Below are 25,845 nucleotides of genomic sequence, written 5' to 3'. Positions count from 1 at the left end.
CAACGACCTGTTCTGGTCCCTTCATGCTGACGCTATAGTTGAGAAAGCCAATCAATGCCTCTACTTTCTCAGAAGACTAAGGAAATTTGGCATGTCCACCGCAATTCTCGCCAGTTTTTACAGATGCACCATAGAAAGCACCCTTTTCGGTTGTATCACAGCTTGGTATGGCTCCTGCTCTGACCAAGACCACAAAAGATTGTGAACGTAACCCAATCCAGCCTCCCATCCATTGACGCTGCCTTGGAAAAGCAGAGGACGTAAGCAAGGACTCTATGCACGCCGGATATACTCCCTCCCTTCTCCGTAAGGAAAAAGATACAAAAGTCTGAGATCATGTACCAACCAACTCAAGAATAGCTTCTTCCCTGCTCCCATCAGACTCCTGAATGGACCTACCTTGTATTAAGCTGATCTTTCTCTACACCCTATCTATGACTGTAACGCTACATTCTGCACTGTCCTTTTCTTTTCTCCTATGTGCTCTATGAAGGGTATATTTTGTCTGTATAGCGTGCAAGAGACAATACTTTTCATTGTATCCCAATACATGTGACAATAATAAATCAAATCCAAGTCCTCTTTTAATGAGTTGCCATGCTTGCCAAAGCTGATTTTCTAACTCCTCCTGTCTGTTTTCCACCCTTTCGCTGTCCTTTTCTGTCTGTCTGTGTTTCAATTTTTGCAATTGACTCACTAACGCATGAATTAGAAGCTGGAGAAGACCATTCAGTCCTTCGAGCCTGCTCCATTATACAATATGATCGTGGCTGATCTGATTGTAACTTCAACCACACATTTCTGTCTACCCTGATAATCTTTCATCCACTTGCTAATCAAGAATCTTTCTAGCTCTGTCTTAAAAATATTCAAAAACTGTCTTCCTCAAAAAAAAGCAGTGGAGGTAGAATTCCACAGACTCTCGATTCTGAGAGATAAACATTCTCCTCATCCTCTGTCTTAAATGACTGGTCCCTTATTTTTAAACAGTGACACTTTGTACTAAATTCTCCCACAGTAGGAAACATCTTCTCCACATCCATCCTACCGATACCCCTTGGGACCTGAAGAGGCGATTTTGCTCCCCTTAACTTCGGTAAAATTAAATTCAATCTAACTACTCAACAAAAACTTAATTCACCAGCTTAGTCTAACAACGGCCCTGTGGTGTGGACAGACAAGCAATGAGTGTACATAACAGGAATGTTAAACTACATTTCGTTATCTCCACACGAGTTGAGACTCTCGTATAAAACCTTAATTTACGTCTGCCAGTGTCGCTGTCTCAATAATTGAAAAGGCTAATGGAATGTTGATCTTTAAGTCGAGGAGGCTGGAAATTCGGAATGCTCTTCTCCTCCAGAAAGTCGCTGACGCAGAGATTTTTGTTGGGGCAAAAGGGTGTTAAGGTGACTGAACCAAGTGGTGGATGAAGTGAAGTTGCAGGTCCACTGTGATCTAATTGAATGTTGGAACGTGCTCGAGGGACTGAATTGTTTACTCGTGTTCGTACCTCCGCAGGAGTTAAGCTTGGTTTGTTAAGGGTTTCCTTTAACGTTATGTCAAAGGCTTAGAAACACAAAAAAACTACAGTGCAATACAGGTCCTTCAGCCCACAAACTTGTGCAGAACAAGTCCCTACCTTGCCTACAAGTTCCATGTACTTATCTAAAAGTCTCTTAAAAGACCCTATCGAATCCACAAGCAGTTTCTTGAATCCCAAACAGTGATAGGAACCTAATGCAGTATATCAGTTAAAGGGATTTGATTTTTACTTTGGAGCTGCTCACATTTCAATCCATCAGAAAATCAGAGCGAGCAACAACTCTCTTGTCAAATTGGATCTGGCACAGTGACTGTCTCTGAAGAATCTTTGTGACTGCCTCAGTTTTCTCCCATGTTTTCTTTACAAAACATTTTGAAAGAAAATTGTTTGACGTATTTTCAGAATATTAATGTTAATATTTCACTAACTTTTTCAAATTGAGAGAGGTTTTGTGAAAAGCTTTCGAAGAAAAATTATCTTGCACGTGATGAGGAGTACGCTGACCGTGGCATATCAAATTGCATCTGAATATCAACAGACCAGAGCGTACTGAATTATTTATTGTGTAGCCGGTTTGATTCCTAATTTTAAAAAATAGGTAGGTCCTGCCTGTGCTGCAAATTCAGCTACTCGCTCAGAAGGAAGGTACAACCCTTACTGTTCTATAGGCAAGATAGAAAGAGATGGAAAAGAGAGAGAAACGATCTTTCAAATTGTTTGGTTCATTTCTATGTTCACGTTTTGTTTATTTGCAGGTTTCTGAGAGTGCTCGAGACCTGAATCGGACTGTAGAAGGGAGCATTCAAACTCTGGAGGATTTGTTCACAAAGGAACCACGATACTTAGAGAGAGTGCAGAAGTCAAAACATCTTCTTGGAGAATTGGTTAAACAGCTCACTACAATTCCATTTTGGGAGAAGAATGACGTATCGTTAGAAGAGCTAGCTGTCTTTGTTGAGTTATATGACTATTACAGGTATGTATCGGTTGATTGTGATTCCCTGCCCTTTCTGCTCAAGGTGAAGAATGTTGAGCAACTGAAACATGTCTCATTTCATTGAGCAATGGGCATTTCTAGGTCAGGATATAGTCTGGTTATGTGCAGATTAAAAGTCTTGAACATCAAAAGGATTTCTAAGTGCACTGAAGAGGTATCATTTTCCCATTTCTTAAACCAAAGCACAGCATTCGTGTTTGCTTTCGACTGGAATGTGGATCTTTCATTTGCGTTGGAGATGTATGCCATATTTTTGTCAATAGTCTTCAGCTAGACAAAGCAATTCCTTATAGAATCCCTACATAAGAACATAAGAAATAGGAGCAGGAGTAGGCCATCTAGCCTTTCGAGCCTGCCCCGCCATTCAATAAGATCATGGCTGATCTGTCGTGCCTCAGTTCCACCATCCCGCCCTCTCCCCATAACCCTTAATCCCCTCTCTTATCAAAAACCCATTAACCCGCGTCTTAAAAATATTTAGCGAGGCAGCCTCCACCACTTCAACGGGTAGAGAATTCCAGAGATTCACCACCCTTTGAGTGAAGAAGTTCCTCCTCAACTCCGTTCTAAACCGCCCCCCCTTTATCTTGAGGCTGTGCCCCCTAGTCCTACTGTCTTTTTTGAGCGGGAAGAGTCTCTCCACCTCTATCCTATCCATCCCATTCATCATCTTATACGTCTCAATGAGATCTCCCCTCATTCTTCTAAACTCCGAGTACAAGCCTAGTTTATTCAGCCTCTCCTCATAGCTCAACCCCCTCAACTCCGGTATCAGCCTAGTAAACCTCCTCTGCACTCCCTCCAAGGCCAAAATATCTTTGCGCAGGTGCGGTGCCCAAAACTGCACACAGTACTCCAGCTGCGGCCTCACCAATGCCCTATACAGCCGCAGCAAGACCTCCCTACTTTTATATTCAATCCCCCTCGCTATGAAGGCCAGCATCCCATTCGCCTTCCTGACCACCTGCAAGCTGGGTTTTTGCGACTCGTGCACAAGGACCCCGAGGTCCCTCTGCACCGTCGCCTGCTGCAGTTTTTCGCCACGTAAGTAATAGTCCTTCCTACCATTCTTCCTACCAAAGTGGACCACCTCACACTTGCCAACATTAAATTCCATTTGCCATTTCCTGGCCCATTCGCCCAGCCTATCTAGATCCTTCTGCAGACTCTCCACACCCTCTGCGCAATTTGCCGTTCCCCCAATCTTGGTGTCATCAGCAAATTTCGACACCCTACACTCGGTTCCCTCCTCCAGATCATCTATATAAATGGTAAAAAGCTGAGGCCCCAGCACCGACCCCTGGGGCACTCCACTAGTCACCATCCGCCAATCCGAATAGCACCCATTGACCCCCACTCTCTGCCTCCTATTTGACAACCAATCCTCTATCCACGCTAACACCCTACCCCCAACTCCATGTCCCTCGACCTTCTGCAATAACCTCTTGTGAGGTACTTTGTCAAACGCCTTCTGAAAATCCAGAAAGACCACATCCACCGGCTCTCCTCTATCCACTGCCCTAGACACATCCTCATAGAACTCCAGTAAATTTGTCAGACACAACTTCCCTTTAATGAAACGGTGCTGCGTCCGCTCTATCAAGCAATTGCCTTCAAGATGCCTCGCAATTTCCTCCTTGATGACGGATTCTAACATTTTACCTACCACAGACGTTAAACTAATCGGCCTATAATTCCCCGCCTTTTGCCTGGCACCCTCCTTAAACAACGGCGTAACGTTAGCCGTTTTCCAATCTTCCGGCACTTCCCCGGAATCCAGCGACGTCTGGAAAATAACCACCAAGGCATCCACTATCACCTCCGCCATTTCTTTCAGAACCCTCGGATGCATTCCATCCGGTCCTGGGGACTTGTCCACAATCAGCCCCTCCAGTCTGTCGAGCACCGCCTCTCTAGTAACAGTAATGTCATTAAGACCCTCCAGTCGCTAACACCCGGCAAATTATTCACGTCCTCCTCCATGAAGACAGAAACAAAAAAGTTATTCAAGACCTTAGCCATATCCCCATCCCCTACCACTAGGTCCCCCTTCTCATCCTCTAAAGGACCAACGTTCACCCTAGCCAGCCTCTTCCTTTTTATATATTTATAAAAACTCTTGCTATCCTTTTTTATATTAAGCGCTAGCCCAGCTTCATAGTTTCTCCTACCCTTCTTTATCAACTTCTTTGTCAATCTTTGACGTTTAAACCTCTCCCAATCCTCTTCTCGCCCACTACTCTTAGCTACTCTAAATTCCTCCGCTTTTAATTTAACACTTTCCTTCACCTCCTTCGTTATCCACGGCTTATTACCTCTCCTCCTACTGTCTTTTTTGACCATCGGAATAAATTTCCGCTGAGCACCAAGAAAGATCTCCTTAAAGATCCTCCACTGCTTCTCAGCAGACCCTCCCTCCAACGCACTCCCCCAGTCAACATTCGCCAATTCTCCTCTCATCGTACCGTACTCCCCTCTATTCTACAGTGCAAATAGAGGCCATTCGGCCATCCAGTCTGCTGCACTGACAATAATTCTACCCAGATCTTATCACCGTAACTCTATGTATTTACCAGAGTCCCTCTGACACTAGAGTAAAATTTATTTATTAGTTGCAAGTAGGCTTACATTAACACTGCAGTGACGTTACTGTGAAAATCCCCTCGTCACTACACTTCGGCACCTGTTTGGGTATGTTGAGGGAGAATTTAGCGTGGCCAATGCACCTAACCAGCACGTCTTTCGGATTGTGGGAGGAAACCAGAGTACCCGAAGGAAACCCATGCAGACACAGGGAAAATGTACGGACTCCACTCAGACAGTGACTTAAGCTGGGAACTGAACCCCTGTCCCTGGCACTGAGATGGCAGTGCTAACCACTGAGCCACGGGCAATTTGCAAACTCCACACAGACAGTCATCCAAGGCTGGAATTGAACTTGGGTCCCTGGCATCGAGGCAGCAGTGCTAACCACTGTGCCACTGTGCAATGTGATCATGGTGCTGAAGTTCAGTTTGTAGGAACAGATCCTTTATAAAAACATGCACACACTCAAAGATTTGAAAAGAACTTAATGTTTTAACAGAGGTATAGTTAACTTTATGATAAGGCCATTCACTGTTACAAAGGGAACTTGTGTTCATTGATCAGCGAAAGGATTAATTGAGCTGTTATCAACAAATCTTTAAATGCAATATCTCCAGCATTGAGTTGCTCTTTTGCTTTGCACTAATTTAAGTTGTAATTTAAGTGCAGTCTTCAGGTCACTCAGTGATAGGAGGTGAGGAGATAATTCGATCAGGTCTGAGGAAGGTCGACAATGCTTAAGGGAAAGGTAGAGTATTAGGGGAGAGGAAGATTTTGTGGTGGGGAGGTGCGGAATGAGGCTATGAGGTGAGGAGAGGGATGTCGAACAGAGAATGAGGTAAGGGTGAGGTGCAAATTTATGATTAAATATTTGGGTGTGCTAGCAAAAGGTTGCTGCTGTCTGTGGAGTTGTATTCTAGTAAGAATCAATACCCTCCGGAGAGGAGGAGAGAAAATAGGTGACAGGGCAAAAGGGGGGAAAAAAATGAAGTGAATTGTTTTGCGGTAGTGTATTGCTCTAAGAACACTGCTGAGTCTGTACTTCCTTTTGAAAGTTTCAGCATTACTATTCCTGATGGTTTTAGATCTGTGTCGAAGTGTAGAAAAGAAGCACGTCTATTTCAAATTGTTTTGCGATCACTTTTGTTTCCTTTCAGACTTGTTCTTTCTCTCTCCACTGCTTCCAATCTTTTCTTTATAAATTCTTTCATTATTCTCATTGGATCCTTGCCCAACTGGGCGGACAAGCCATTCAGAAATGGTTTTCTCCGAAACCACTGTCAGTGCTGCTCTGCTACTGGCTGGCAGCAGCATGATTTCAAACAGGGCAAGGAATATGGTGCCAATTCTTTTGCTTTCATTAGTTTCTGTCATCTGACGGGAGACTTGTTTCTTGCAGCAGAGGCAGTCCGCATCTATCTGAGATTCTGCACAAGCAGGAGTGCCTACCCTACTGCTGTCAATGCTTCTACGTGTAAACCTGCACATCTTTGTGGTTTGTTTTTCAACTGAAGGGTGTCTGAAGTGTTCATACCAGCTATTGGTCACCTGTCCTTTAAATGCTAATGTCACTTCAGGAACTTTACGCTGTGGTGTACGATTTCCATTATGTTACGTTAATCAAATCTGTTGATGATCATCTAACATTTACGTGCACTCTGAAATGGGCATGTGGTGAATTAGTCATGGAATTTGGTGGTTTGCCAGCTCGGTGTTGGGGAACAGGGCACAGTTCTGCTCCTCCTGGCCCATAATAACTTGGAAATAAAAGGGTTTTTCCCCAGCTTGGAGCTAGGTGGCCCCTCCTGCCTGCTTCTGTTTCTGACCGATAGCATGTCAGGGGCATCCCTGGATTTGATGTTAATGCTGCTTTAGTTTTCATTTGTTATCCGTGCACCCTTGGATGAGTTCTTAAAAGATGCTTCCCACAGTGAGTGCACGCCCCTCTTTATCTTGCAATGGTTAAAATTAATCAGGGTTACTGGTGAGCTGTCTTTGCATATCTCTCACTTCAGGTCATCTCTCCTGCTTATTGACTCTAGAATGTGATCGTGTTGTAATGTTTACCTTTTCACTTCCTCTCAATCCTTGTGCGTTCCACCTTATAAACAGAAACATTACAAATTGTTTAACTTGCCTGTGGTTTATTTTGGACAGTTACCGCCAACTTGTTTCCTGTTTATCATGCTAACTGTGCCTGTTTAAAAATCTTTCTAGTTTAATTGCAGAGTCTTAAAGGATTTTAATCTTTTGCTAACCATAGTAATGAGCATCCTGGCATAAAATTTCTTAGTCTTCAATGCTCACAATCCTAAAATGCATTCTTTTGTACAGTAGTCTGAAACTACAACCTTTTTCTCTCAAAGAATTAATCAGTTTCTCTCTGAACCATCTGTGGTTCTCTATCTCTGTCTTGTCTCTGTTATTTGATGAATTGTAATGTGTACTGAGAATTAGATCATTTCCCTTACTCTTTCCTAATTCCATTCATATGGATTCTCTCTGTGCTTCTCCTTAAGGCATACATTCTTGTGCTCTGATAGAAATCTTTACCAATTCTGTCACTGCCCCCCTCTCACCCTACTTCCCCCGTGCCTCTTGTTAAAGGCTTATAACCGGGAATGCTAAGTTTTAGCTCTCCCTAAACCTCAGCAATGCTTTCCTCCACTGTTAATGCTTTCAACTTTCCAATTTTATTTCTAATACTTGTGCAATTAAATGTATACCAGTCAACCCTGACTGTATTGACCCTAATTTTGTTTCCTGATAATTTTTAAAAATTTTTGTGTCTCTCTAAAAGCAGTTTTCATCTTACTCTCGTGTCCTTCCTCTTTTCTGATTGTTTTTGCCATTAAAGTTGGACCTTCTGCTTTTCCAACAGCTTTATTAATTGGTAATCATATCTCTCGTTACAGATAGACCTTTCCTGCCCTTCTACCATATTGCTTTAAATATGATCCCAATGCTCGAGTTGCCTACCCTTGAAGGACTTCGATGTCTTTTCAGTTCAAGTCATGGCTAGGGCGGCATGGTAGCACAGTGGTTAGCACTTGTTTCACAATACCAGGGACTTGGGTTCGATTCCCAGCTTGGGTCACTGTCTGTGTGGAGTCTGCACACACCCCCTGTGTCTGCGTGGGTTTCCTACGGATGCTTTGGTTTCCTCCCACATTCTGAAAGACGTGCTGGCTAGGTGCATTGGCCGTGCTAAATTCTCCCTCGGTGTACCCGAACAGGTGCTGGAATGTGGCAATTAGGGGAATTTAACTTCATTGCAGTGTCAATGTGAACCTTACTTGTGACTAACAAATAAACTTTCTCTCTTTTTAATGTAACCATTCCTTGTTTCAGGACCCGCCACAATGACCTTTGAATGTGAACCCTTCTGACATGTGTTGACCACCTTTAATCTTCATTTTCCTAAACTGCACAGCATGTGGCATAGGAAGAAATCCTGAGGTTACTTTCTTGTACAATTGAAGCATTTAAATGAGCATAAGAGTGGAATGTACACCTTTAAATGGGGCAGAATTATCTGCCCAGGCCTTGATTCCTTTGTCTATTGTCTCTGAAGATTTCACTGTGATAAGTCTGCATTCCTTTGTGCAGTACAATGGGAGATCTGTCATGTATATGCAGTTGCTAGTGCTGATAGGGATAACGCATTAGCTTTACTTTTCATGGAAACTAGTCATGGAATTCAGTGTTGAAAACAGTTTTAAATCCTATCATAAAAATAGTACTCTTCCTCACAAACTGCATTAAATGTATTGGTGCAAATCCACAATGCTAAATGCAAGGAGCTACCTATTTTCAAACATGACATTAAATTGAAAGGACTTAAACAGACAACCTAGAGTGACAACTTACTGTATTCCTTATTCCTTAGAAGCTTGTCTAGCTTCTCCTTAAAAGCATACGTATTATTTGCTTCTGCGACTCCTTGAAGTGCGTTCCACAGAAAATCCCCACAGTGCAAAAGGAGGCCATTTGGCCTATTGAGTCTGCACTGACCCTCTGACAGAGTGTCTTATTCAGGTCCACCCCTCCTCTACGCTATTATCATTACCCACACATTTACTCCATGAATCTATAACCTATGAATCTTTGAACTGTAGAAAGAAACCAGAGCATCCGGAGGAATCCCGTGCAGACATGAGAATGTACGAACTATACACTGTCACCCAAGGCCGGAGACCCAGCCTTCCACTCCTTTCCTGTTACGTGTACCCATCCATTTCTGATATTCTTTTGAATTGTCTGTGCACTTCCATATCCTTTTTGTCGTATGGTGACCAGAATTGCACACAGTGTTCTAAGTGTAGCTCAAACCAAACTTTGATACAGTTTAACATAACATCCCTACTTTTTACTTCTATCGTTCTAGAAATCAAGCCCAGTGGTTGGTTTGGTTCTTCTCTGTTCATATTCGGGATGACTCTCTGTCTAAAGATGCCAAGTAGTACTTCAGATACGTGATTGTTGAAACTTAATGTATAATGTTTTGGAAAGGCTTATGTGCCTGCTATCTTGGGAGTTGTGAACACATTAGATGCATTCCACCCGTGAGACCATGCACTCATTCCTGTCTCAGCAATAATCTCTTCCATTATTTTGACTGCTGTCACATCCGTTGAATTCAGTCTTGTCCTTTTGCCTGGTATTCTTTATGGTTTTACCTATTCAGCTTTCGGTGTCGCAGGCTCAAGTACTCAAGTGGGTTAGACCAAGAGGAGAGGTTCAGGTGTCAAGAGTTGCGAAGCGCAGTTAGGAAGCGGAAGATAACCATATATGGATAGGGAAAAAGACGACTCGATAGTCTTGTCCTGGCAACAGCTGGAGGAGAAATTGGGGACATGAGGGAAGTTGAATGAGTAGATAACATTGAGACTTAGCCAGAGATAAACTGGAAGAAAAGCAGAAAAGAAGCAAAGTAAAGAGATCTATTCAAGATGTGTTCCTTGGAGTTTGTGATGTCAGCCATGCCGTATGGAGGAGATCCCAGAGGTGGATGGAGCACATGACTACTCGAGCAAAAATATTCCACTGAAAAATTTGCATTTGCTCATGATGCTGTAAGAGTGGGTTATCGGCCTGACATGAATTAAATCATTTTGCATTTTTAACTTTGACAGTGCTGTTTTCTTTTAAGGTGGTTGGGGTATCTTGGCCTGCTGCTTTTTGATGTTCTCATCTGTCTTCTGGTGCTATTTGGGCTAATACGAAACTCAAAGGGAATTCTCATTTGGTGAGTTTGCTTATGTAATGCAGTGTATTTTTTAAAATTTTGTTTAATGTCTACCATTGGAAATTATTTTCAGCAGCTCAGTAGTCTTCCCCACATGAAAATGTGTCAATTTTATCCAGGTCATCAGAAAAGGATGATAATTGTAGACAAGGTTGTTTTCTTAGAACAGCTTAATTTTTAAAATTACTATCTGCTATTTTCTGCGCAACCGTTACTTTCAGCACTGAGTTATTAGGGCAGAATTTTCCTGTTTCGTCCGCCTTAGGAATGGGTGGGACTGGACCAGTCAAAGGTCCGTTGAACTCGGGTGGGATTTTCTGGAAATTCTCGTCCTTGGTCTTCGGTGAGTCAGTTTATTCTCCTTCCGCCCCTCCCACCAAACTCCCCACACCAAAGTAAGAGCTTCCTCCAGGATCACGCGGTTTGGGAAATTCTGCTTTCCCTTTTGCCACCTCCAAGACAATTTTTCACGCCCCGTTGACTTAACGTGCCTGATTTCCACGACTGAGGTGGGTAGCTTGAGTTAGGAAATTTCCCGACTCTCAAATCTGCTTTTGTTTAAAGGGCCTTGCTCCACCCAGTTTTCCCTCTGGGACGGTGAGGGTGGGATAGAGTTAGGCCTGCCGACCCCAGAAAGTGATTGTAGATGGGCAAGTGTTGAGACAGGCATTTTTATTTTTTTAATTCTGATGCAATTGAAAACTTCATGATTTATGATGCTTCTGTTAAAATTAATAATCTGTGTTGTGCTAAGTGAAACAGTAAGTTTAATGAATGAGAGCTTTTTCCACCATCAAGGATGTATGAATAAGAGCTTATTAGATTTTTAGATTTTTTTTAATCTCCTACGTGACTTCTGATGTCCATTTCAGATACCACAGCCCTTCCCCCAACCTCACCCCGAACACTATCCCTTGGATCTCTGGGACTTTGTCCAGGTTATTCTAAAAGCCATTAGGCCCTGTTGCTCTCATCCCTCTCATTCCGTCAGCCGTATCCCATGCCTCTCAATCCTATTTCTAAAGCCACTTGCCCGGTATCCACCATGGTCAGTCCTCAGGAGCCATGTAGAGATTTAAAAAAAAAAGCTCCTAACCATCTAATACGGCTCTTACAAACTTAATGATGAAACCCTCCCATTCGTGAAATCTATTCATAATTTTCAAGTCTCACTCAAATAGCTAATTTGTGAGAAAAGAAAGACTTCTGTTCACTAATAACGTAGATAATTAATCCTTTAAAACATATTTAAGCTGTCAATCAAACTGTAAACTAAGAACTGGCTTTGTAGCTTTTGAAACTCGACCAAACGTTCATAATAACAGCACTTTGGAAATGTCAACAAAACATTATGGAACATTATTTTTCTAACCAGTACCAGACATCTTGTCAATTAAAACTGTACAACTGACTTCTTTAAGTGTTCACCGACAGCTTAAACCCATTTATTCCATGTTTAAAAATTGAGCTCATGACATTTAAAATTATTCAAGTGTGGATATAGCTTTTTATGTCCAGTCAATAAATTAGTGTCCCCCACAGTGCAGCTAAGGCTTTTAAAATATTCAAAATGGGTTCTGCTTGAGCTCTGCACCAAATTCAAAGAACCCTGCTGAGTTTGGGTTTCTCAGCTGTCAGAATCGCATCCTGCCCTTTCCCATGCCAGCAAAAATGGGATCTTTTGGAAATGGGAACGAGACTTTCACAAGATTTATAAGCACTGGGCACAAGATACTGATAGTCGATTTGAAACTAGAAATTGTTTGGTCTGAGTGAATGTGTTGTCAGTGCACAGCCAGTACCAGCCAATTCAATGGGGAGTGTAGCTGCTGTCTACTTTTTTTAATGAAAATGTTAATGCATCAGGAGAAATGTATAACATCTAGATCTTCAAGGCCTCTATGACGACAGACTAACAGCTGTTTGTGCCTTACAATGCACTGGATTACTTCTAAAGCGTGCTTTCAGATGTGTTGTTTCACTTGAAGTCAGCAGCCTTGAAGAAATATTAGCTGATTATTAGGGTTTGATCAGCTTACTTTGCCATTTTGATGAGGGTTATGATGTTATTTGAAGACAACACTAATATTGTATTAAAAAGGTTTATCTGACAGTTCAGAATAATAAATTACTCTTATCCTTGAAATTATCTTTTGGGTAAAGTAATTCATCACAAATGCCATAGATTATCAGGTTCCAAACAATTTATTTATGTCTTTCCCCTCGTGAAATTAAAAACTTCGTGATTAATTCTTCTGTTAAAATCAATAGCCTGTGTCATGCTAAGTGAAACAGCAATTTTAATCTTTATTTAATTTGAGGGTGATATTGAATGCATTTAAACACAATTCATATTGCGCTGCAAAACCTCGGAGTATGAACTCTTATATTTGTAACAGGTTTGTCGTTATTGCATAGGTGTTTTATTATGGAATTTCTGGCATAGTTTTTAAATTATGCTGTCTCTCTTGCATACCGTTTTTTCTGTCTGCACAGCGCGGCCCTCCTGGGAGTGCTAACCTTGATCATCAGCTGGAGTTCACTTGGCCTGGAACTGGCTGTGTCAGTGGTGAGTTTCTTTCACATGTAGTAAATAATGGTCCAGATAACTGGCTAACACAATGCTGGCTATATTGTTTTTCTTTTTGCCGCTAATGCATGTTTAAAATAGTTGTACCAAGGCCTTAGCGGTAATTATTAGCACAATGTTTTCCGAAAAATGTTCTGTTGAACTCTGCCACCATGCCTTAACTCACAGCAGATCAGGGTTTTCTTTCACCCCTATACTTGTTAACCTATAATGGCTCCCTGTTAAGCAATGTCTTGATTTTAAAATGATCAGTTTTGTTTTTAAATCCCTCCATGGTCTGCCCCTTCCTAACTCTGTAACCTCCTCCCTCCTCACAATCCTCTGAGATACCTGTGCTAATCTAATTCTGATCTCCAATGTGTCCTGGTTTTATTTCCACCAGCATTGGGAGCCATACTTTCGCTTGCCCAGGCCCGCTCACTTTCCGCCTTTAAGACACTCCAAACATTAATGTTTAAAGAATACTACGGTGGCAGAGTGGTTGGCAGTGCTGCCTCATAGCACCAGGGACCTGGGTTCAATTCCGTCCTTGGGTCGCTGCCTGTGTGGAGTTTGCACATTCTGCGCGGGCTTCCACCGGGTGCTCCCGTTTCTTCTCTCAATCCGAAAGATATGATTAGATGCACTCGTGATGCTAAATTCCATCTCTGTACCCGAACAGGCATTGGAGTGTGGCAACTAGGGGATTTTCACAGTAACTTCATTGCAGTCTTAATGTAAGCCTACTTGTGACACTAAGAATTAAACTTCAAACCTCTTTGACCATGCTTTCGGTCATCTGGTCTCATTGGCCTAAGATAAATGTAAGTTGTTGATGTGTATGGTTGTGGGCTGCTATGTAGAAGACTTAGATTTTCATCGCTATCACAATTATAAACCACGTATCAGTGTTGTCTGTAGCTTCTGATTTGTGAGTTCAGTTATACTTGAGCCTGTCGTTGACTTGGAAGATACTGAATATACGTATGTTATTAGAGAAGCTTCTGAACTGAACCATGCCAGTGACCTGAATTAGCTTATATAACTGAAGCAATGGGATCCTTCAATACCTTGAGTCATTTGTTTATGTACTGATTTTTTTTTTGTTTTCACATGGTAAGCATCAGAATCATGGTAATTATTAGTGAAATCCAATACCATTAATGTTAAATTTTTGACTTTTCTGTTTGAACTTGTGTTTAAAAGCTTCAATGGAATATGCTAGTGGTGTGACTCAAAACATTTTTAGAAATAGAAACAATTTTCGTAAAAATGGGATGAACTTTAGCATTAACACAGCTGAATGAATGACACAACAAACTAAGATTTACATTTCCTCACGTTTGTACTATTCTTTTGCTGCCCTTGTTTTAAATTATCACTTTGCTCCACTGCTTTCTTTTATGATGCTGATCCATGTACATTTAAGATGTTTGTCTCAAATCTTTTTTGGGTATGGGGCATATTTCAAGCTGATGCTAGTTGTGCTTGGTCTGCTTGTGCATTATACTATGAGTACTTTTCCCCACTGGAACCTCAATTCAAGGCGGGCCCGAGGGGCTGAATGGCCTACTCCTGCTCCTTGTTCACGTGTTTGTTTCAAGACTTGAACGTTGCTGTGACCACCCTCGCTGGAAGCTGGGGGGGGGAACCTGTAAAAGCAGGAGAGGCAGAGTTTTTAATTTTGACATCATTTTTAAAAACTTTTGTTTACAGTTGATTTTCTCGAGCAGGAATCAGACAGCAAGCGTCGGCCATTTCGGACGTATCCACTGTTAATAAAAAGCAAGGATCGAAGGGCCCTGGCAGCTGTTAACTATCAGTTGGAACTCTGCAGCAGCCATTGATATCCCCCTGTTTGGGAAACCCTGTGCTATGATTTGAGAAACCTTGATAAATCCTTGAAAAATTATGAAGAATTCTGCTGAAAACTTTCACTGGGGAAATGCTAAGCAGATGTTGTCAATTAATTTGCCACCAAGTTTGAGGAGAAGTTGTTGCTGTGTCTTGCTACAAGAACCAGTTGAGGCAGGTTTGCCAAATCCTTAAAGGTAAAATTGAAATGATTGAAGCAGAGTATAGCAGGACAGTAAAATTTGCTTGGATTGTTCCAGCAAAGAGGTGGTACAGACTCCAGGAGCTAAATGGTCTCTGCATGATGCAAGATTATATGGAGTTTATCTTATCTGCCCAGTACCGATACAAACAATGATGTGATGATGGTCAGTGCGTAAGCACTTTTTGCATGTTGTGGATATTATGAACTTTTACACGATGGCATGTATTTCCAGTACTTGGAAAAAGTGAATTTAAAATCACTGTCTAGGGAAAGAAAGTTCAAATGACAATCAAAAAATTGAAATACTTGAATGACCATAACCCAATTTTTATAGTGGACGCGATCTATTTCCGACTGCAAAATCGTCTCTAATACTGTTCTTTATTCCACATCCCCCAGCCGTCTCTTGCATCAATGGTATCATGAGCCATAACCTTTTACAGTAGGGATTTTCGTCCCTAAACTGTTTTCCAGATGCTTCCGGCACCTTGTGTGCGTTGCCCTCAGATGCCAGTATCTATTCCCTATTACTCTTTAAGTATCTGAGACACAAATCCCAGATGCTACATTATCCCTTCTGCTGCCACATTTTTCACACTGTAGGATTGCTTCCACATTGTTTCCATGTCTCAATTTACAGTGTACAGTTTGTATTTATTCCAGACTCTGAGATTCCCCCCCACTCCCCGAACTCAAGACTTGATGTCCCTCCATGTCCCAAGACTCCTTTGTTTCCTAAACCCTGACAGGCATTCCCTATATTCTGTGTGTTCTCAGACTCATCGTCGAGAGATATGTAGCAATAAGTGCAAGTTCTTTTGGCATGCTACTTAATAAGTGGAATAATACCTGAAGGTGACTGAGTTACTTCCTAGCATCTGTGCATTATGCCTTCGATCAGCACAAGGAGATTGAATTTCAAGTGCGGATTATCTTATTCTTTACTGTATACGAAGTAAATGCCAAGTGACCCAATGTAGCATTTTTATTCAAAGTTAATAAAATTGAATGTGCTTGATTCCAGTACCAAAATGTCATTTTTAGCCTGAAAATGGGCTCAGTTAAAACCTGCCTTTCCTTTTTACATGTTGATGTGTTATTTGCAAAACAAGATTATATGATGTTTGGTTCAGAAGCTCCAGGCCAATACTAATGTAACATAATTTTGTCAAAATCCTTTTGAATTTGCATCACAATGCACAACACCAGCATGATTGATTCTGTTCAATAATTATGATGGGGGTTCTTCAGGGTTTTAAAAATTCTTGGCTGTAATAATTGGTTTGGGGTCAACTTAACAAATTGTCTGTTGGTCAATTTGTGATTTCTGCCATTGTGAAGAAAATATTAATAGGTTGCTGTGGGATTTGTTTTAATACATTGAGATTGATAGATTATTATAGTGATCGCCTCATTATCATAATGAGTCCAAGTTTGTTATAATATAAAATTAGGATGTGAGCAAGTAACAAGCAATGAAATAAAAGTGGAAACGAGAGCACATTGTTACTGTCATATGCGGTGATATGGAATAGATTATAATGTTGCAGAATAGATTAGTGATTTGAAGGGTTAATTAACAAATCTGTTCTCTTGTTGGCATGGTGTTGTTGAGTTGCATACCAATTCACTTTGCCTGGGTGTGAAAAAATTGAGAGTATATTATTTTGAGTAAGCACTTAAGTGACATTAAGTGGACTATATTATGGCTGAAAATTATTTTGCACCATGAAGTAAATTTTGTAATTTAGTAACGCTACTTAATCCATAAAACCCCTTTTGTTGTGGGTGTAATTCACATAATTGTTCTGGCTAATCTTGATTATTATCACCAATGTAATTTTTGTATTCATTCATGGGATGCAGGAGTCTCTGGCAAGACTAACATTTATTGTCCTCCCGATTTGCCCTTGGGCAGATGGTGGTGAGCTGCCTTCTTGAGCATCTGCAGTCCATGTGGTGTTGCTACTCCCACAATGCTAGAAGGCTGTGTTGTTGGGAAGGGTGTTCCATAATTTTTGACCCAGTCATGGTAATAAAGCTCCAAGTCAGGATGATGTGTGACTTTAAGGTAAACATGAAGCTGGTGGTGTTCCCAAACACCTGTCCTCAGTTTTGGAAGGACTTGGTCCAGCGCATCTTGCAAATGGTGCATGCAGCCACTGTACATCAGTGGTGGAAGGAGTTGTTTCAGCTGGTGGATGGGGTTGTTTTGCTCTGGATAGTGATAAGCTCCTTGAATGTTGTTTTAGTTGCTGTCATGCAGTATTCCATCCCACTACTTGTACCTCGTTAAGTGGTGGACAGGCTCTGGGGAGTTAGGTAAGACATTTATTGCAGGATATCCAGTCTTTGACCTGCTCTTTGTAGCCATTGTATTTGTGACCACTCCAGTTAGAGCGCCAGTCAGTAGTGCACCCAGGATGTTGAAGGTGAGAAATTCCCTGATAATCTGAGTGGCACGGTGGTTAGCATTGAATTCCCACCTCAGATGACTGTGTAGAGTTTGCGCAATCTCCCCGTGTCTGTGTGGGTTTCCTCCAGGTGCTCCAGTTTCCCCCCCACAGTCCAAAGATGTGTGGATTCGGTGGTTTGGCCATGTTAAATTGACCCTAGTGTCGGGGGATTAGCAAGGTAGATATGTGGGTTTACAGGTACAGCGCCTGGGTGGGATTGTGGTCGGTGCAGACTTGATGGGTTGAATGGCCTCCTTTTGCATTGTAGGGATTCTATTCTACTATTCTCTCCTGTAGGACATGGGTTAAGTGTAAAGCTAAAGATTAAAAGATTAAAGTAAAAGCAGAATACAATTCTGTTGCTGCTGAAGACACCCAATGCCTCATGGATGTCCGGTTTTGAGATGTTGTATCTGTTTTGAATCCCATTTCACATGTGGTCCTGTCACCGAACATGACGGAGAGCATCTTCAGTGTGAAGATGAACTTTTGTCTGCGGAAGAATTGTGTGGTACTTGCTCCTACTGATACTGTTGTGGATAGATGTACAAGTGTAACTGGCAGGCTGATGAGGGTAAAGAAAGTCAAGTAGATTTCTAGTATTAATTTTCTCATCACCTGCAGCAGGCCAAGTCTGGGAGTAGAAGGACTCAGCCACTGCAATTATTTATGGTGCTACCAAGCCACTCTTGCCGATAGACAGACATTGATATACCTTGCTGAGCACTCTGAAAGTCACGTTATGTCTGTAAAGTTTATTGGGAAATGAAAACTTTTCCCAAAAAGAAGCAACATTTTATATTGGCATTATGTTTTCATAAAAAAAGACTCAGGTGACCTCTTTTGTCACCAGAGACAAGAGATGGGCGTGATAACAGACCCCTGGGGAGTTGCTTCAAGTCCCATTCTCGATGTTAATTGATTACGCTTCGCAATTTTAATGGAAGAACTTTAAAATACCAATGGCTGCCAGACCTACCAGGTCCGTGAAGGTGGGATTTCAAATAGTCATTTTGTGAAATGGTTAAAGCTGGAATGTTGAGTGGGATATCAACCATTTCCCTATTGTGTGTCATAACATTGGCTCCAACCCACTCTACGGACAATGGGATGCATCAATATTGCCATTGTATAACTGGTTGGAGAGGGAGTTGATAGGTAATTAATTAACAAGGACAGCCCAACCAGGGAATCTGGGAGCAGCACCTCAGAGGGAGAGTTGGCCCCAAAAAAACGGAAAGAACACTGCCTCAAAGAGACAATAATCTCAAGCAGTGAGGGATAATTTTGCTTTACCTGCAAGATTATAGGCAGCTTTTACGGCCTCACTTATCCCAAAACTGTAAAATGCTGCCCAAGGTCAACGGACCTTTTCCATGGTTGGCCCCTCACCTGCTCTGCATCCTGTGGTGGGTGGGGTGTTAAAATTCCAGTATATATTTCTTCACAATAGAAGCTAAACCACATTTCCTAATAAAAAGCCAGGAAATTCCAACCACCTTTGTCTTCAAGGAACCAAAGAAAACCCTTCAGGCCTACAAATGTTTCTGGCCACCACCTTAAAGACTATAAACAAGTGACCCGTTTTTTATAACTCTGTTCGTTATCTTAAGTGCGTGCTACATCTCTAGAAATCTTTTCATGTTTGGGAATGGTTATTTGTTGTGTTTGCATTTCTGGTGTTGTGAAAGATTTAAACTTAAAAGAAAACCTGTTTGTATCTTCTTTAATGGCACTCAAAAGCGTAAAAACACTTCCCTACTCAAAAACACATCTTGTTGCTTTTCGCCAAGAGGTGAGAAAAGGAAGAAGATTGTCTCACACCTCTCCCCATCTGTGCCTTTCTTGCTACCCTCTGTTTCGTGCAGTCGATGACTCATCAGTTGAGTGAAGGCAGTAGGTGACAGACAGTAGGAGGTTTCTTTGCGTATTTTTAACCTGATGAGATGCTGTTCCCATATTGAGGAATCCTCAGGCCACTCTCTCTCCTGTCTGTATATCACTGTGCCATGACCTCTAGTGGCTATGTCCAGCTGGTGGCTCAAAGAGCCGGGAATATTGTCTGAAAGGTATGATTCCGTGATGTGGCTGTCAGGCTGTTATTTGACTTCCCTGTGGGATAGCTCTCCCTAATTTGACAGGGTCCCAGAAGTTCTATTTCAGAAAGCCAGTTGTTAAAAAATAGCACTGGAGCCATCTTTACATACTTGTACATTTATTTATGGAGTTACGTGTTACAGGCGTATACTTGCTAACCCAACAGCCACAATTTTAGTCTGTATTTGTAGGAGACTCGGATGAATATTCTGAGGCAGTTCTCCCAATAAATTCAAAATGTCGGAATGGAGGAATTCACACTTTTCCTCAGTGGGAGTTCACACCAGAATATGTCGATGTGCACTGCACCAGCATGAATATCGTTAGATTTTGTCGTGGTTCCCCAAGACGACAACTTATTTAACCCGATTGAAACAGAGAGTCTGAGTTGTAATCCTCCAAGCAGTAGACTTTATTTTTCAGCACAAGAGAATAAAGCCGGGATGTCCGGAACATTCCACTGAACCATTCTGCTTACAGTCTTTTTATACACCTTACAGCTCCATCCCCTGAGTTCCTTATCTTGCTTTCAAGGTTGATCTTTTTAGTCACCCAGACAGTTCTGCTTGTGCAGTAATCATGACTTGACTGGCTTAGACCGAATAGTAAAGAGAACATATTTACTTTACCCTTTCCTTTCAGCCATAATTACATTAAGTGGAGTGACTCAACAACAATCATTGTATAGCTAATTACATTAAGTAACATACATTGACCTGACTGATCATGCTGGTCTGACTACTATAACCATTATATTATATACTAATTATATCAGGTAGCCTACATTGAGTTGGTTAATCATGCTGCTCTCAGCACATCTCACATTTTGAACCTCCTTTAGCATACCCATCTTAATTACAACGTTCAGTACAAGTTCTCATACATGAGTACAAATTCTCTTACAATTTCAGGGGGCAGGGCCTCTTCATGCTGGAGAGGCTGAAACTAGCGGGACTCTGCACATGCGTAGTGGCCCTGAACTGTCGTCATCTCAATTGCTGGCTAGCCCACCCGTTCTCAGCTCACCCCAATCTCCAGCAACCCTCCAAGCAGTGACAATCCTGCCCCTTTTGCAGGCAGACACTGTTGGGCAGTGTGACGGTGCCCCCTGGGCATGGGCACTTTGTTCCTTCGGCAATGCTGGGGTCCAGGCTGGCACTGCCAGGATGCCCATGCCAGGGGGCACTCCCTCCACTGTTCTACTCCCTGAGGGCCCTTGATTGTCTCCCCCCCCCCCCCCCACTTCACTCTAGTGGGGTCAGGCCACTAACTCCTCTGAAGTGGGGAGCTACTGTAATCCCTGCTGGAGTGAAACAGTCTGGCAGAGTGGGAGATGATACGAGCTCGGAGAATTCGGTGCCCGCTAATAGCATTTAAATAGTATGCAAATTACTTTTAAATGCTTGCCCATCGATTTTTCAGCGCCGCACAGCCGCCGCTGGAAATCCAGGCCTGGGCGATGCAAGTGTGGCGCGAACGCTTGTGGGAATCCCGGCCTGGCTTTTATCACGTCCTGCCGAGGTAAATGTTAGTTTTATTCTTCACTCCTTTTGACGAGGTTCAATAAAGCTGAATGGTTTGCTAGGCAATTTCAGAGGGCAGATTATGTATCAACCACGTTGCTGCTGTTTTGACGCAGTGAGGTGAAAGTGACTGCCCTTGAAAATAAAGTAGTATTTGGCTGAGTGGCATCAAGGAGCCCTAACAAAACTGAATGGACTGGATGGGAACCAGAGAAAAATTTCACCACTGGTTAGAGTCACAGATAGTAGAAAGAAAGATATTTTGTAGGTACAAAATGTTGGAGGCTGATTGTCTCAGCCCAAAGACATCACTACAGCAGTTCCTGAGGAGAGTCTGAGATCCAACCATTTGGATTCATCAGAGGGCCAGAAATAGTGACATTTGCAAATGATTGATATGTTTGAGATTGTTTGCAATTCCTTAGATACTGCAGCAAGACCCAGATAACAGGCAGGCTTGGACTGATATGTGGCAAGTAACATTCAAGCCAAGCAATGACCATCTTCAATTCGAGAGAACCTGACAACAACCTTTCTTTGACATTGAATGGCATTGCCGTCACTGAAGCTCTACCATTAGCATCCTGGGGATTACCATTGACCAGAAACTGAACTGGACCAGCTATATGCATATGTGGTACAAGAGCAGGTCAGAGGCTGGGAGTTCTGTGGTGTATCAGTCATCTAACTTCCCAAATCCTGGCCACCGTCTACAAGGCACAAATGAGAAGTGTAATGAAATACTGTCCACTTGCCGAAATGAGCACAGCTCCAAAAACACTCGAAGCTTGACACCATCCAGGCCATTTAGCAGCCAGCTTGATTAGCACCCCATCTACCATGGGCAGCAGGTGCAACACCTGCAAATTCAACTCTGAGCCTTATATCATTCTGACTTGGTACTATATCACCATTCCTTCACTGGAATTTCCTTCGTAGCAGTTGAGTGTACTTGCACCATATGGACTGCAGTTCACCACCACCTTCTTGATGGTATTTTGGAATGGGCAATAAAGACTGACCTTGCCAGCGACACATCCTATGAAAGAATAAGTCATATTTAATAGCCACGTAATACCATATGTCAGAGGAAGAATGGAAAGATGATGAAGTGGGCGAGAATGCCCCAGCTTTTGTGGGGGACTGCATGGTTGTGTACCTTGGAACTTAGTTGGCCGTGTCATTGAAGCTGTATTCACCCGCATAATCAGTTGTTATGACACTGAACTCCATGATGACAGCACGTGATTGATAAAGCTGGAAAGGGGATCTGCAAGCACCTATGATGCAGGAGTATGTTTCATTTTTGAAATTCCAGGATTGAGACTCTGATCTGAAGGACTGAAGAATCAGAGGACTACTTGCAATAATATTCAGAAATTTGCCTTCAGATAAGAGTCCTTAGACATTCAACATCCTGTTGCTTTTGAAAAAATGAATCTGAATTTTGTCAAGTATGCTTAGTGAACCGTCACAAAGAACTTGTCAGGAAATTATGTGTCAACAACCTTTGTGTCTCCATCTGTTTGAGTGATGGGAGATCTAACTTTAAAAAACATTAAATTCCCAGCCAAAGCTTCCTGTAAATGTGGTTCCTCACTGAGAAAAATTACCTTTTGAAACCAAAGTGCAGACCCATTAAGCTGCTTTTTCTCACACGGGATTAACTCAAGATAAATCAGATTTACATCAAGTAGGTACTTAACATCGAGGCCACGTCCTGGGCAGTGATAGCGTCCACATGTTTGGATGGGGGAGAAGTGTTGGTAAGTCTAAAAGGAGAGAGCTATTTTGAGTAATTGCTAACCTGACATTCATTAGAGCAAAGAAAGCAATATGATGCTTAATGTTAACGTAATTCCATTTGAAGGGGGGGGGGGGTAGAGTTTGTGCTACTTCATAGAGGAAAGGACTAGAACGTTTTAATATTTGACCAGAAAATAATGCTGAAATGACAATCGTGAATCATAAGCTATGAAATATCCGGATGACCGATTTGAAATGTTGGCAATGGTGTGGGAGAACTAGGTTGAGGTTCGTGGACCACTGGCAACAATACTGGGAAAAGAGAGCTGTACCCCGGAATGACCTTCACCTGAACTGTTAGGGCCAGTGACCTGACAAATCGTATAACCAACTACAGAGAGGACTTTTAAACTAAATAGTGGTGGGAAGAGGGGAATGTTCACCTGAGGGGGTTTTGGAAAGTTCGGGTGAAATGATGAGGCTACAGTGCAGGATAGTGATATGGCTACAAACATACTGCATGAACAAGAAAGTAGGGAAAATGGTAAAAAGACATCATGAAAGGCTTTTTATTGGAATGCTCACAACATTTGTAACACACTGGATGAATTAAAAATCAGTGAAATATCATATGATGTAACCCTGCAACATGAATGCCAAGTGACCGTGGCTGGGACCTGAATGTTCAAGGGTTTTTGATATTTCAGGAGGACAGGAAGAAAGCTCAATGAGCTAGGGTAGCCTTGATGATAAAAAGACGAGATCGATATGGTTGTAAGAAATGGTCTTGGTTTGGAGGATCAAAATGTAGAATCAGTTTGGGGTGGAGGTAAGAGATAGAAAGAAGTGATTGGTGGGAGTGGTTTACAGGCTCTGCTGATGTTAGCCACACTGTAGGACAGAGTATAAATCAAGAAGTGAGTGGGTACTTGAAAGGTACTGCAATAATCATGGGAGATTTTAATCTTCATATGGATTGGGCAAATTAAATTGACAAAAGCAGCCTGGAGGATGAGTTATATTTGGGGCAGGGTTTTAGAACAATACATTCTGCAATCAACTAGGGAACAGCTGAAGGTTAATTTAGGTCTGGTAATAAGACAATCAATGACCCAGTTGAGGATTACCCAGATAAGAGTCATAAGATGGTTGAATTTCTGATTCAGTTTGTGGATGAGAAATATGGGTCTAAAACTAGTTTTAAAGGAAGTTGACTGAGAAAATAGGTTAAAAGGTGAGGTGGGAAAGAAGCGGAGACGGACATGTAAGGCTGTATTTCGTAACTCCCAGAAAAGTTGTATTCCATTGGAAAAACAAAAACGCTACAGAAAGATTGTACTACCCGTGGCTAACTGAGGAAGTTAAGCATGGTATCACATTGAAAGAGAAGATCTACACTTGGTCGCCCAGAAGATTGGACACGTTTTAGAAATCAATAATAGATGGCTTTAAAAAAAAAAGGGAGAAATTGGAGTACGAGAGAAAACTAGCAAGAAATATAATATCAGACAGTAAAACTTCTATTAAGTGGCCTCTCAGCGCCATGGACCGGGTTTGATTCCCAGCTTGGATCGCTGTGCAGAATCTGCATGTTCTCCCTGTGTCTGCGTGGGTTTTCTCTGGGTGCTCTGGTTTCCTCCCATACAGTCCAAAAGATGTGCTGGCTAGGTGCATTGGCCATGCTAAATTGTGTACTCGAACAGCACCAGAGTGTTGTGACTGGGGGTTTTCATAACAACTGTGTTAATGTTGCTTGCTTGTGACAAATAAATAAACTTTGCAAAAAGAAATGGTGCAACCAAAGAGGGTAGGACTGGAGTATTAATTATGGGAAACAGTAAATTATAATTGAGTGCCATAGGGATCAGTGCCAGCGTCCCTATTATTTACAATCTATATTAATGGCTAGGATGAAGGGACTACTTGTATTGTACCCAAATTCACTGTCGATACAATGAACAGTAAGAAAGCAAAGTGTGAGGAGGACACAGAGTCTGCTAACTGTTACGGATAGCTTAACTGAATGGGTTCAACATTGACAGATAAAGTGTAATGTGGGGGAAATGGGAGATACTGCAGAATGCTGCAGTAGAGAGGGAAACCAAATGGAATGTTTATTGCAAGGGCGATGGAATATAAAAGTAGGAAAGGTTGCTGCTGCTATGGAGGGCATTGGTGAGACTGTAGCTGGAATATTGCGCACAGATTTGGCCTGCTTACTTTGGGGGTGGTTCCTATTGCAGTATTTCAGAAAAGGTTCGCTGGTCTGTTTCCTGGAATAAATGTGTTCCCTTTGGAGACAGGTTGAGCAGGTTGGCCCGACAGTCATTGGAGTTTGGAAGAATGTGAAGTGATCTTATTGAAACACATGAGAGAGGCTTGACAGGGTAGATTGCAAGAGAATGTTCCCTCTTGTTCTAGTGCATCTAGAAGTACAGTGCACAATTTAAAAGTGAAGGGTTTCCCATTGGAAGTGGCAATGAGGTGGTTGCTCATCTTTGGAATTCTATTCCACAAAGTGGTGGAGGCTGTGTCGTTGAATATTCTCTGGGCTGAGTTAGACATATTTTTGATCAGTTGAGGGTTATGAGGGATGGGCAGGAAAGTGGAGTTATGGCTACACTCAGATTGGCCATGATCTTATTGACTGCTGGAGCTGGCTGGATGGATGGGCCACATGACCCACTCCATCTCTTGTTGCTTATCGTTGTTCATTGAATTTATAGCCATGTCATTATATTTTGACATTCATGTTTCAGTGTTGCTATAGATGTGCGATTTGTATCTGATTTCATTGGTTTTAAATACACTTGACCCAAACCAGTTATTAGACAGAAAGAGGTTGACTCTTTCCAAATCTGCTCTTAGTTTTCATTGACTATTCTGTAATTATTAACCTGTAATTCATTTCTTGACCAGGGTTCCAGTGACTTCTGCGTGTCTCCTGAAGTATACATCTCCAAAATGGCAGATGAGCATGGCCTTATTGCTAAAGGTATGTTGTCCTTAACAGAACTT

The 25,845-nt window shown here is 42.0% G+C and overlaps 1 protein-coding gene across 3 annotated transcripts in view; it reads left to right on the top strand.

Annotated features, from left to right (window-relative positions):
• The window catches only part of ttyh3a (tweety family member 3a), a 168,545-nt gene that overhangs the window by 90,080 nt on the left and 52,620 nt on the right, over positions 1-25,845 (top strand). For all 3 annotated transcript variants that reach the window (XM_080206308.1, XM_080206310.1, XM_080206309.1), the window contains exons 4-7: positions 2,302-2,522; positions 10,282-10,377; positions 12,874-12,946; positions 25,747-25,822. In XM_080206308.1, coding sequence (XP_080062434.1) covers positions 2,302-2,522; positions 10,282-10,377; positions 12,874-12,946; positions 25,747-25,822 — 466 coding nt within the window. The remainder of the gene's footprint in view (positions 1-2,301; positions 2,523-10,281; positions 10,378-12,873; positions 12,947-25,746; positions 25,823-25,845) is intronic.

This window comes from Carcharhinus amblyrhynchos, chromosome 18 (assembly GCF_965287045.1).
Source record: "Carcharhinus amblyrhynchos chromosome 18, sCarAmb.v2.hapA, whole genome shotgun sequence".
NCBI classification, from domain to species: domain Eukaryota; kingdom Metazoa; phylum Chordata; class Chondrichthyes; order Carcharhiniformes; family Carcharhinidae; genus Carcharhinus; species Carcharhinus amblyrhynchos.
Note: the sequence above shows the minus strand (reverse complement) of the source record. Positions and strands in the feature narration are given on the sequence as shown.